Genomic DNA, 13,985 nt, shown 5'->3' with positions numbered 1-13,985 from the left:
CTCCCCCATGTGTGCCCTGAGCCTCAGGCTTCTCCTCTCTCGTTATCCATCCTATTGTAGCCAACTCTCCCGTTATGGAACTGTGATCTTTGAAACCTGGTGCATTTATTTTCCCTCTGTGCAGAGCCCTGGAAAACCAAGGGTTTGAAATAGTTGAGAGAGGTGAAATCCAAGTGAAAGGAAAAGGGAAAATGACCACATACTTCCTGATCCAGAACTTGAATGCCTCAGAGGATGAGATCATGGGGAAATCTCAAACTCTGCTTGATCACAAAGGTAAGCCAAGAAGAGAAGCCTCATTATGAGTGTGAATGTTTTCCCCACTGACCATGTGAGACATGCTTAGTGTGGCCCTTCGGTTTGCAGGGTCAGCGCGGGTATCATCCCTCACCACAACCACACTGTCACCTTCCATTCAGTAACAGCTCCCGAGAATCATGCAGCCATGTTGCCCTGAACGCTCTTCTCTTGCATCCTGGATGTTATGCTATTCCTTGAGCCAAGCTGGTGGGCAGTCTAAGGGTCGCTCACACATTTGTTTTCAAGATTCTTCCTTGTCCTAGAAATGAGCTTTTCCCATGAGCCTCTCCTGTGGCTGGAGAGGGTTCCAGAGTCTCCCTCTGCTCCTCAGCCTCAGGGGCTCCGGAAAGGCTTTCCTCACACACTGGAACCTGTCACCTTCTCATTTTCTGCTGGCTTCCAAACTGGGAAGAAGGACAAAATCACCCAGCTCCAGGAATGACAAAGTGAGTTTAGGTTAAAACCACCTAGTGCTTAGCTGAACCAGAGATCATTGTTTGGCTCATTGTGCTAAAAAAAAAAAAAAAAAAAAAAAAAAAAAAAAGGCAGCATATGGAATTCAGCAAGAAGGTCTCCTTCAGCTGCAAGGTGGATCTCATCCACCCGAGGCGGTCAGGACCCCTTAACAAGGATCCAGGTAAATGCTGGGAAATGCTGACAGGAAGGGAAACCCAGCAGCAGGAGACAGACCATCATGGACTGCTGAACCAAACTGGAGAACAACATGGATTTGTTTGGGCAGAAACTAATCTTTAGCTGCTCCAGGGTCCTGCAAAAAAAGTTTCTAAATCCAGTGGTTACTCATTTACATAGTTAATATATGCAGGATGTGTCTTTGGGACATGAACTATGGCTACTATTCTTATAATTGGGGTAATACCAACAAACAGATGAGTATTTGAAGAAATTTTAAGATTGTTTTCATGGTGCTTTTATTCTAATGCCAGCTCACTCCAGTGTCCCTGTGAGCTGCTATTGGTTTTGGCCACATTTTACTGGTGGAAACACTGAGATAGAAAGATCTAAACTAAAAACTAGAAGTAGCTGGTGAATAAAAGGCAGGAGCCACCCTGACTGTTATTTGGTCACCTATTCCTAGGCTTTGAGTGCCTTGCCCACCAAACTCATCTTCTTCCTCCCCAGCTATCCTCCCCACAGTACAAAGGGTTGCTAGAGGGGGATAAACAACCATTTTGTCTATTTTTTCTTTGTTATCAGAAACAGACAAAGTAAAGGGGGTGCGGGGTTTTGCCCCCTCCCAGTGAGAGAGAAGGCAGAGCTGAAGGCTTTAGCACCAGGCCCTGGAGGAACCTTGCTCAGAAGGCATGCCTCCCTCAAACCTGATACTACTTTCTCCCATTCCCACTGCAGGAGTTCCTAAACTTTCCAGTTTGAAAAACAGGATTCTAGGTCTGGGTCAGTAGAATCTAACCTGCTTTCAGTTCTGAACTGGAAAAAACAAAGAAAAGAAAAATAACCAAGTAGAAAACTTGTAATGGTGCCTGAACTGAAGATCTCAGTATGGACCCTGAGAAGCGGGGGCTGGGGGGTGGGGGGGTGCAGAGAGGGAGAGGTAGCTCTCTCAGAAGCACACAGTGTCTCTGTGCAAACTGGGAAGTAGGTAGCTCCCAGGCACGGCTTATAATAGAGTCACCCCTTCCTCTGGGCTGACACCAACCCCCACCCCCCACCCCCCAGCCTGATCCCCTTGGCCAGGTATCTCCAAAGAGAAATGGCACAACCCAGAGTGGAAATCTCGGCCTTTCTTTTTGTGCATTTCCCTCGCCCTTTCCTCATCATCCTAGGATTTCTGCGGGCAGCCTCAGCCTCCTGTCTCTCTGTGGCTGCCCTCCTGCCCCCCCTGGAGCGCAGCATGGGAGGTTCCAGCAGGAGCTAGAAGGCCAGGGCACCCTGGCCCACACTGCTTCCTAAATGTCTCAGAAGCTCCAGAATGTGAGCCCACTAACCAGCGGGGGCAGAGCGTCTCAAAGCCAGTGACAGAGGAGGGGACACAGAAACTCTAAGATGCGCTTCCCTTTCAGAGGAGCTGCCACAGCACACACGCGCTGGGCTTTTCAGTGGTTCAGGGAGGCGTGGGAGGGAGACCGACAGGGTGAACTGGAGGAGATTTGGATGCGCACCCGCTGAGGGGTAGGAGGTGACCGCAGCAGTGCCGTGACAGGTGCCTCACAGTGCCCGGCCTGAGCCCTCATGGGTGAACGCCCCTCTCACCCCTGTGCACCTGACAGGGCGATACCCGAGGTGACAGGAACAAGAAAGGTGGTGTCCAGGAGAGCTCTTCCTCCGACCTTTTTCCTTTTCCCCTTTTGCTCTCAAAAGCGGGGGATTTGCTCCTTCTTCTCCCAGGTAATGGTGAACGTGTTAACTGTACTGAGTGTCCTGCAGCCTCCCCAGCGGTGATGTTTCCCAGCGGGAACCCCTGTCCGACCAGCCCTTCACGGGGGGCACCGGAGCGAATCCCAGGGGCTGCTCAGGTCAGAGGCACCGCTATCGGAGGCTGCTTGCACGTGTGTTCTCACTTTTCCTTCTCCTGGTGCTTTTTGGCAGAAGCTAGTGCTCAAGAAAGTCAAGACAGCAAAGCTGTTGCCGTGACAAGGGCCATGAGGTACGCAGACAGCCGGCAGCTGCTCCCCCCGAGAGATGCAGCCCACGGTGAGTGTGTGGGTGAGCGCGTGAGAGCAGCGCAAAGCCCCAGTGCCGTGCTGCGTGCGGAGGGGGCTGCGGGTTCAGAGTGCGGCTCCTGGGAGACAGGAAAGAGCCAGCGGCACAGGCACAGCTTCTGTGGAGTTTGGGGTCCTGGCCAGAAGCCTTTGAACTAGCTGCTTACTGTATTTTGAATAAGTTTTTGTATGCTTTCCCAACCCACTCACCTCCCCACCCCAACTGTCCCAGGGAGGCCCCTCTGAGGATCTCTAATGCTCAGAGAAACGAATAGTATCCAGGTCCCCACTAGATGAGTTACTCTGCACACTGCCCCCACTGCAGCCTCCTAAGGAGAAGTGTGGGCGACTCCCATGCCCTTGCCACCGTGTGGTGCCTCACAGAGAACTCGGATCCCTGGCACTGCCACAGAGAGTTGGCCCCGTGACCCCCTTCTCCACTTGGAGGTGGGAGGGAGGGGTGGTTTCTCTCAATTCATGCTGCTCATAGCTGCCCTGGTGAGCCATTCGGCTCCCTCGGGAGCGGTGCTCGGGCACAGCTTGGTTTTGAGGGTGGATCCCAGGAAATGAAGGGCCAGGCAGGGCCTGCGGAATGAGTCCCTGTAGCAGCAGCACCCACTACACCTCTCCTTTCTGGGTTGTGCAGCCCCTGCCACCCTCTCTTTCTGGAAACCCCACCCTAAACAACCCAAATGGCATGAAGCTTTGAGACAAGGCAGCAGTGTATATCTGTTACAGAGTACAGCGTCCCAGGGATTTTTCAAAAACCATCAGAAGTCAACTGACAAAGTTTCTTAAGACAATGGTATAATTCATGTGAAGAGTTAGAACAGTTTAATAATTCATATAAAGAGTTAGCTATTGTTATTTTTATTAGACAATTAGAGACCTGATGAACGAAGATTCATGCAAGAATGGGCCTTCCTTCCCTTGGCTGCTGGCACCGCCTTCACCAGGCCCGAGCCGAATTTCTGCCTTCCCACACTGCCCAGAGGCCTGGAGAGGCTGGGGCGGTGTGGAATGCCAGCATTGTCACCATGGTAATGATGCAAGCATCCAGCCCCACCTCTGGCCCCTCAGAGCTGTGTATGCAAATTAACTGGCCATCTTTGTTGGGTTAATTTGCATACCCACTCCTGATTGGCTGGTGGGTGTCTCAAAGGTATGGTCAATTTGCATCTTACTCTTTTATTAGTGTAGATGTCTCTTAGATTGAGTGTCACTTGAGCCACTGGCATTGGGCATTGCCCAGATGCCTGAAGACTTCTCTCTAGTTTGATCCATGTGGAAGGTTGAAGGAATGATCAGCACGCTTCTGTTCAATTCTGATGAGAGGAGACCAAGCACAGCTTTCCTCCTTTTGGCCTGGAGTCAGGTGGAATCTTGGATTCTATGAAGCAAGTAGACTTTCTGCTCTTACCCAGAGGCACTTCCTACAGTTGCATGCTTCTGAGAGTGCTCAACCCCCCAGTAGCCGTCAGTGCTATTAAAATTAGTATAGTATAAAATTACTATAAGTATAAAATTATAAAATTAAGTATAAAATTAGTATACTTTTTTAAGTATAAAATTAGTCCCATGGCTATTCTTATAACACAGGTAAGAAACTAGAAGTTCAGAAACTATATAACAGCCCACAACGTGTAAGTGGGAGAAATAAGACTTGATCTTCAGGCTTGTTTGTCCTGGGCAGACCAAGTCCATGTAAGCCCCCTGAAAATGAAAACGATTTCATTTTCCCCAAACGGGAGGCTGCTGCACGTGGACTGCCTGGCTTCACGTGGCCCAGCCCTGCTTCTCTCAGATCCTCTGGGCCCCATTTGAACAGACTTCTGATTATTGGGTGTGGCTGGCAGATGCATGAATATGAAATAGCTGACACACTGTAGGGACTGATATAAAGTGCAACATGTGCCAGCGGCTTGGAGAAATGAGAACCATGCCAGTGGGCCATTTAGCTATCCAAACCGAGACCTACCGAGTCAGAATTGCTTTTGACAACTTACCCAGGTAATCTGAGTTTGAATTTAACACGACACAGGCTTCTTCCTCATCTCTAACGGTTGGCAGCAGACATAGAGTTTAGCCTTGAAGGTTTTGTGCCACCTGCTCTCACACCCTTTCACCGAGGGTTAAGTCCCAGTTCTCATGGGGTCTGGGCTGTATCTGAGAATGTCATGCTGAGCTAGGAAGCAGGTGAAGGCTGCCAGGGTCACTGCAGAAGCTCCCACTCTCCCCTGCAGCCTCAGGGCCATCCCGCTGGGCCCCCGCGTGGCTGTCATTATGGGGACTAGTTTCCACCAGCGGCCCAAACCTGTCAGGACCCCAAAATTAAACGGCTGTTAGATCTTGCTACCTCAGAGATCTGCCTGTTTCCCAGGCACTAGGCAGTCAGGACAACATTCCAGGTTCAACTCCGTGATTATGCCTGCCATGAACCTCACAGGTTATGTCACCTGGCTGACAAACATATGACCGCTCTCCAGGGGCATTTCCATCTGACGTGGCTCCCTGGGGTGGGAAGCGGGCTCCGCCTGGCCTTGCTCCCCTGTGAGGACTCCTGCTCCTGAAAAATGTCTCAGGGTCTTGGCAGCACACGCAGCTGAGGAGGTGGCAGGAGCGCACCACCTGGACCCTCTCAGGGCCAGCTGAGTTGGGATGCTCACCCCTTCCTTCAGCTTTCTCCAAAGGGGGAGCCCATCCAGCTGGGGCAATAGGAAAAGCTCCAGTGGGACCAGGCCTGCAGGCTGCACCCAGGGCCTCATTTGCACTTCAATAACACGCCTTCCTTTCACTGCACCTTGTGTTTCAGTGTTAGATTGTCTCAATGGAGAGACTCCCCAATGCAAGTAAAGGGGAGTATTGAGCCAGAGTGAAATCAGTGTGTTGACTTGGATATTTAAGCAACCACCTTTCAGCAGTGACTAAAAAATTGGCCTTCCAGCTGTCCCTGCTGGCAGGCTCTACCGGCATCTGCCAGACCCCTGTTAGTGTCTTTTTCAAAGTTCTGCTTCCCCTTGTCTCCTAACTGATTTTCCCGAGGATTATAGTAAAGGTTTCCAGGCTAACCTTCGTAGAGCACTTAGGCGAGCTGCCCTGGCCCCTCTCTGTTAGCGACCCCTCCTTACAAATCATAGGCCCAGGGTGTCCACTCGCTGGGCTCACGGCAGGCTAAGTCAGCTTGGAGGACTTCTCCACCAACCTCTAATTGTTCCTCTGGCGGACGTTAGAGGGGAGGGTCCCTCTCCTGACTGAAGTTAGGGGTTAGATTCTGCCGCTGGGCCAGAGGGGGGGTGCCGATTCCTCCAAATTTGACTCCATTTTCTCTACAGGAAGAACAAGACTCGATTGTAGTCCCCTGACGGATGATTCTTGGATGCGTTTGTGGTCACTTATTGCCAGGTCCTTGCCCCTCACTTTGCAGGGTCTTGACAACACAAGCGCTTTCCCAGACGTGTCCGCTGACCTGGGTCCAGCTGGCGTGGAGCCAGGTTAAGGAGCCGGGGCCCCTAGTCTCAGCGTCTCAACAGCCTTTCTGGGGCCTTCATGAGTGTAGCTGTTAACTCCTCCTGACCTTTTCTGCATGGGGCTGATGAATGGCATAGCTGTTTGTAACCTCAGTCTCCCTAGGAGTCGAGCTGTTAACACAGCGATGTTCTATAGATGCTTTATTTCTCTCCTTCTGAGGGCTGAGGTCATAGACTAGGGCTGGGCCCCCAGTCCCAGCTTTTCAACAGCCAGCTTTCTGGGGTAACTCTGAGGACTGGGTGAGATATTACATATCATCCGAAAACTGTAAAGTGCAGAAGACATGTCAGGAATGACAGCTGCTTAATCGCTTAGGGACCCTATTGTTGAGAATTCATTTACTTAATAAATCCATGAGTCTTGGCACAAAGCTGTAAGAATTACTTACAGGGGTTTAAAATAATAAGAATGAGCCCTGCCTGAGTGGCTCAGTCGGTTAAGTGTCATCCTGTACACTAAAATGTAGTTAGATTTCTGGTCAGGGCCATACCTAGGTTGCAGGTTTGATATGGGCTCATATGGGAAGCTCTCTTTTTCTCCCTCCCCCTACCTCTAAAAATTAATTTAAAAATACCCTTGGGTGAGGATTAAAAAAATAAGAATGATCTGCTGCTAAAGGGGCCTTAGATCAGCAGCAGAAGGCGATGCACATGGAAGTCAGGACTTCAGCCTAGTGCAAGGCGCTATAGGGCCACCTTCCAGCACAGGTGACACTGTAGACCCTGAGGCCATGAAAACCCTTTAGGAGAAGGTGCAGGTGGCGGCAAGAACAAGGAGGTGGCCTCTCTGATCTCTAGAGAATGCAGGGGCTTCTGGATTCTGGAGAACTGGGCCTCCAGGGTGTAGCCTCCTTTGCCTGTGGTAGACACAGGAGGCCAGGGGGTGGGTGCTTCTAGAATGGCAACCCCTCCTGAAAGCTGGGGAATCCACTGCACCCTTTTTATTACTAGGATAAAATTCTCCTGCTGGGGGAGTTTTCCTCCAAAAATATCACTTCCAGCATTCATGGCTCCTTTCTCAGCTCACACCTCTGTGTGGTCAACTTGGCCCTTTCCCCAGAGCAGGTGGGTTTATTGTAAAATGAACCCAGACAGAACCAAGTGAAAGGATAGAAGATGCTCAGCACACATGGAGAGCAAACAGAATAAAGCCCGGGAGGGGGCCAGGCTGAGAGGTACAGAGGGACAGGATGCCCAACCACAGGCCTCGTGCTGGGAAGTAGCGGGAGGGGTGAAACGTAGACAATGGAGACAACTCAACTGAAGGTCTGACTTCAGGCTCAAGCTAACTCCCCACCCAATATGATGGAGAGTCATATTGAAACCAAAAGGTGGTTTCCCATATCTTACTCTCTCTAGGAATTTAGAAAAAGGTACAGAATTCACAAGAAGTTATTTTAATTGCCAATGTAAGAATCCCTTATTTTAACCCCAAATCATATACTTTATGACCCACAAAGCCCTGCCTGTAATAATGGGCAATGACCCAAATTCCACCCACATTCCTAAAAAATAATAGCATTTCCTGAAACTTCACATTGCTATTGCTCCTGCACCCCAAGTTCCTATAGGAGAACATGACTCATGTGATGCTTGTTTTCCATAGAGAAATAGATTTCTTCTGCAACCATTCTTTTAATTTAATCAATTTTATTTTATATTGAAACTAGGAGCCTGTTTCAGGAAGATTCCTGCAAGAAGCCGCCAAGGCCTGCCCTGCCCCGCCCACTCCGCCCAAGCTTTCCCTCTGGCAGCCACCTTGCTTTCAGCTTTTCCTCCCTCTTCCTTCTAAGCTGTCTTCAGTCTTCACTTCTCCCTCCCTCCATGTATGCAAATTATCCGCCATCTTTGTTGGGTTAATTTGCACACTCACTCTGATGGGCTGTGGGTGTAGTGAAGGTACAGTCAATTAACATTTTTCTCTTCTATCAGTGTAGATGGGTTTCTGTAGTGCTTTTAATTCTTTCCTAGGCTGTATTAGTTTGTTCAACAAAAGATGGCTTATTTGTTCATTCATTTATATTATAGAAGGAATATTTAAATATAGGTTTTTTAAGCCAGAAAGTACAGGTAAACCAAAAGAAGACAGAAAAAGCATCAGTAATTCCATCAGAAAGATTGCTATCAAAATTTTGGTGCCTATCTTCCCAGACTTGTGTGTGTGACAATGCATGTGTATGTGTACACATATATATTTTTTCTTACAAAATTGGGATTGTCACACGTACCGTGTTTTGTAACTTGGCAGGTCATGACTTTCTTTTGAACATATATACATATTTCAAAACAGAGGAGAGACATTTTTAAAAGACACATGTGCTTCACATGGTACATTCATTTCCCCTGTGACTTGTGCTGTAACATATCAAAAGCCACAGTGACATCATAACAACTGGAAACCCAATTATCTTTCATTTCTGCACATATACCACCTACCTGCAATGACCCTGCTATCCCGTGAGTCCTGCTGTTTCCACTGAATTTTCAGAGAATGGTTACTCTTGTTCACTTTAGCTTTGGTTTTTAGATTATTCCAAGTGTCTAGATATCAGTAATCTATGGGTGATGTACATTTCAATTCTCAATGAATCATAAAACTTAACTAACCAGAAGGCAACATTTCCCAATGTGCACAATGAGCATTTAGAATAGGAAAGCGATGGCACTGACAGGCAATCTCAGAGGGTGGTGACCAATGTGTATACATATATACTTTTTTCTTACAATGGTCTTGTGGGAACAACTGATGATGTATGAGAATTCATTTCAAGTAATCAAGGAAATTCTTCCACATCTGGATTGTTAAATTAGATTGGGGTTAAAATGTCAAATATATATGGATAGAAATTTCAAGAGAGTCTTGCAAATCTGGGCTGACCAAGTCTGCTGTGAATTGTCAGGTGGCATCGACTCGCATTAATGGTGTTGTACTTGGTCTGTCCAGCTTTCACCATGTCATCTCAGTTCTCTTCCCAACACAAACCTAGCACGTCATCTTTTTCTCCATGTTGACCAGAACCTTTTCCTCAAGGAGTAAAAAGGAAAGAGGAAAATTAGTTTAATAGAAGTGTAAGAAAAATAGGAGTAGAAATGGAGAAGAAGGACCCCAGATAAGGTACAAATAAAAAAATGAAAAATGGCCAGGTTAGATGAGAGAAAAATATGCTGTGCAAGTGAGAAAAATAAACCAGGAATGGAAAGCTAAGTGGAAAATTTTTGAGAAGATAAATTAGAAGGGAAAAAGAAACAAAACAGAAAGTGTTGAATATAGGGGAGACTAAGAGATATGAAAAATGTTATTTTCCAGTGTTGAGTTTACTTCTAGAATTCTTTGTGAGAGGTTAAGCCAGAAAATAGATTATCCATCTTGGTTACAAAGAAATCCTGGTGCTGTCTGGCAGTGGGTACACATTGTAATCAGACCCTGAGTGTTGATAGGTGAAGGCAAAGTTTTCTTTGCTGTATTTCCTCCTTTTTTTCTTAAGAACTCCAACCCCTTCTGGTTGTTTTTATTTTCATTTGGGTAGCCCTCAACATTTGGTAAAATTACCAAGACACAAAACAAATTCTATGATTATAGTATTATTTTGTGGATTTTTTCCCCCTCATATGTCCTTTTAACATTTCTTGTGAGTTAAGTGGGAGATAGATGTATTATTTGGTCTCCTTTTATATCTAGAGAAACTGAGGCATAGAGAGATGTTGGATGGAGTACTGATGAACATTTATAGACCTGGAGGCAGACAGCTATATCTTCTTAATTACAGAAAATTACAAATCTATCTGCAATGAACTCCTTTTTTCTTTATTTACAATGATAACAAAACAAAACTGATCTCAAACTTTTCAAACATTCTGTCCTTATCATTTATCCTGCCAGTTTCCATGTTCGAAGTTTTAATTCCTTTTAAAATTATAGAATTGTTTACATCTCAAAGAAAAACAGTACTATAATAAACCCTGTAATTTCAAGTGAAAGGACTAAAGAGTGCTTGAAGTAATAAAACTAGCAGGCAATTAACAAAAAACAAAAATAAAACCCCGCACCTGAGAAATTAGCAATTTTCAAAGACATTGCTGAACATGATTTTGTCTTTGGATGACAGAGGTGCGGGGAGGGTATGGGTAGTGAATGTGTAGCTAAGGAAATCGCCACTTGGCCAGCTGTCTTTTGGTCATATCCTATAAAAATGGCCCACTTGAACCTTGACTCCCTATCAGATTAGCCCCAATGTATGCATGAGCTAAATATTCCATAGGAATCATTTCCTGGAGTTGCACCAGTGACGTGGTTCTAGGTGTCCCAGGAGCTCCCCTTCTTTTCTAGAAGGTCCGTTCCCAAATTTTCACCTCATCCTGGGCCTGAGACTGGAGAGAGACTGGGAAGGGGTCCAGTGGCCCAACCCTTTCTAAACGTATATCATCACTTATGTTCATTAGTGCCGAGTACATCAGCACTGAGCTTTGTCTCAGTCCAATTGTGATGGAAACTACCCCTTGCTTTTTTATCTTAAGACAACGTTAATCACCGACCCAGGCTCAGGAAGATGTCTGAGGTGCCCACAGGCCCTATTGGTGAAATAAGTTGTTCATTCCTTCATTTTGGAACAGAGGCTAAAGATAGAGGCCCCTCCTGCATTTCCTGACTTTTAGGACACTAGAGCCTCAAACACAACATGTGAGCCTCTCTGAACTTGAATGTCTCTGGAACAATGATTAGTTTTTAAAAAAAAAATAAGAAAGAAAGAGAAAGAAAGAAAGAAAGAAAGGAAGGAAGGAAGGAAGGAAGGAAGGAAGGAAGGAAGGAAGGAAGGAAGGAAGGAAGGGAGGAAGGAAGGAAGAAAAAGAAGGAAAGAAAGAAAGAAAGAAAGAAAGAAAGAAAGAAAGAAAGAAAGAAAGAAAGAAAGAAAGAAAAAGAATGCTACATGACTTTAAAATCTTAGGTGCTGACCTTTCCGAATGAAACCGCAGGGAGAGCAGGAGGTGGAGACAGTGTCTTCCAGCCGGGCTGGTTTCACTCCTTCTCTGCGTCCTCTCCCTCCCTCCCCGCCGTGGCTCACAGAGCCAGGGGCTTTTCCTGCTTTCTCCCGGCCGCCTGTCCATACTGAGAATTAAGAATAGGCATCTTGGAGTCTGTACTCTATGTGGGGCACTTTGTTAATCACTTTATATACATCATCTAATTTAAATCCCAGTGACCCTGGGAGGCAGGTGTAATTATTATTTCCCCACTTTTCAGATGAGGACAAATGAGGCCCAGAGCTGGTGAAAGGGGCAGTGGCCCTGCTGGGTATGAGTGTTTGCTGCTGTGCTGTTGATGCGCAGACCTCTTCAGGGGTGGGCACCTCCAGTTTGAGGGCGGTATAAGGCTCGCAAAAATTTAGTCTGGCCCTGCCAAGGCAATAGAATAGTTAGTTAAATGTTTGGCCAAATACAGCAGGGTAATTTTTAAGTTGATTATTTTGTATGGCCTGGGAATGATGGTATAAATATCCAAATGGCCCTTGGCAAAAAAAAAAAAAAAAAAAAAAGGTTCCCCACCCCTGTGGACAGTCGCAGAGCAGCAAGTCTGAATGCTTCGTGTGTTCTTATGTGAGTTATGGACAGGGAAAGATTTGGTATGTGACCAACAGGATGTCACAGTGTGGAATGAGAAAAAATAATGTGGTGACACAGCTGAGGTCCGGGTGACCTTTCGGCCTGGGCTGTGAGGATGAGCTCCGCCCAGCAGGTGGGAAAGAAGGCCCGTCGCGCCCACACTGTGTGCTCGCGGCCTGGCTTAGGCAGACGCCCCTGCTGCAAAACCGACTGATTCACTCACCCATCTGTCTTGTTTCAGGTTCGGAGGAATGGAAGCCTGAAGGGAATCCAGTGTCTGGACAGGACTCTGTGGAGGCAGCTGACAGAGACCAGTCTTCAGATCAGACCAAGATACATCCCTTTGTTAATGACACTCTGCCCTCCGGTTTCTGTGCTCTGTTGTAACTTAGTTTCCCCTTACTCAGTTTTATGGTAACTAAGTAACTTCTTTTCATTCCTCAGCTCAAAACTTCTTAAGCTGCATCTCTTCTTCACTGTCCCTTTGAGAATAGAAGTCTACAAATGAAACACAATCATGACAAGTTTGGAAAAATGTGATTTTATAGTCTCCGTTCACAGCCAATCATTACACTTTGAGACTTTGGGTCTTGATTGTTCTCATAGGCCTCAAGTTTGGCTGTGGGGCTGTTTCTGTGTTCTTCCAACAGGAATGAATGCCTTTGCTCCCATCACCGTAGCTCCACTGAATCTCTGCCTCTGAGCAAGAGCCCCAGTGGCCACTTCAGAGGACACCCTGACCTTGGGCCTTGGAGCTCATTCCATGCAATGCCTTGTTTTAAATGATGATGGGATTGGGGGGAGGGTAAGAAGGAGACCCAGACCCCCGGTTTATGAATCACTCACAACACAGCCTGAATGTGAAAGGCACTCAGCCAGGAAATAATTTTCATTCCCAGCCTTGGAAGTTGCATGAAGCAATAGAGCAAAAACTGCATTCCCCAGAGAAAACCCGAAAGTAAAATGGAAGAGAAAATGTGAAAATCACAGGAAGGGCAGAGTTAGGAAAGAGAGGGAATCAAGGCAGAGCGCAGCCAGATGCCCAGGGCCCTTGGCAGGCTTCCTTGTTGGCACAGACCATGGCAGGCGTGGGGTCACCTGCATGGAGAGGTTGGAACTGTTCTCTGAGGTGTGCGGCGTGAGGAGAGGGCTGCAGTGCGGTGATCGATGGACTATGCAGCTGTACTGAGTGTCTGTGAAAAATACATGCATGTATATATATTTGTTCGTACGTAATAAAGACAATTTAAGGTACACACATTTTGTGATTCATGCTTGCTAGGACCTGAATAACTAGGAGTTGAATAACTTGATTCATTCTTCTAGATAGCACCTGTGTCTTGTCTCTAGAAATAGGCAGGTGTGGTCCATAGTTGCATAGAGCTACAGTCTCCAGATTACACTGAGCGCAAAGTGCTGGGTGAAGAGCTACGGTTCTTGTCCAAACTGCGCTCCTGATGGCTTGGTATCTAAGTTTCAGCAGCTGTAAAATGGGTAGTGGCAGCTGCCCCACCTACCCCACGGGTGGTTCTTTTGTTTGTTTTCTGTTTTTTGTCTCTGTGTGTGTTTGTGTGTGGGGGGGTGTTGTGTGTGTGTGTGTGTGTGTGTGTGTGTGTGTGTGTAGTCATTAAAATACAAGAGCCCAAAGATGAATGTGATACAATAATAGTAACAACTAACATTTACTGACCATTCACCACATGCTGGGCACCAGCCTTGCACACAGGTCACACGTTATTTCTGTTCCTGGCAACAGCCTGGCAATAAGACAGTTCTTCCAGATACTCGACAGATGAGGAAACAGAAACGTGGGGAAAGTTGGTGGCCTGAGACCACGCACTGGTACTGGAGAATAGCTTTGGCAGGACACGTGCTGTTT

The 13,985-nt window shown here is 46.9% G+C and overlaps 1 protein-coding gene across 1 annotated transcript in view; it reads left to right on the top strand.

Annotated features, from left to right (window-relative positions):
- Positions 1–13,262, top strand: part of LOC311620680 (guanylate cyclase soluble subunit beta-2-like) — a 56,963-nt gene extending 43,701 nt beyond the window's left edge. Inside the window, exons 13-15 of the mRNA XM_084880222.1 lie at positions 125–276; positions 2,869–2,973; positions 12,348–13,262. Coding sequence (XP_084736348.1) covers positions 125–276; positions 2,869–2,973; positions 12,348–12,493 — 403 coding nt within the window. The 3' untranslated portion in view covers positions 12,494–13,262. The remainder of the gene's footprint in view (positions 1–124; positions 277–2,868; positions 2,974–12,347) is intronic.
- The last annotated feature ends 723 nt before the right edge of the window (positions 13,263–13,985 follow it).

Source organism: Pipistrellus hanaki, assembly GCF_964339955.1.
Source record: "Pipistrellus hanaki genome assembly, chromosome: 3".
NCBI classification, from domain to species: domain Eukaryota; kingdom Metazoa; phylum Chordata; class Mammalia; order Chiroptera; family Vespertilionidae; genus Pipistrellus; species Pipistrellus hanaki.
This window is presented reverse-complemented; position numbering and strand designations above follow the sequence as displayed.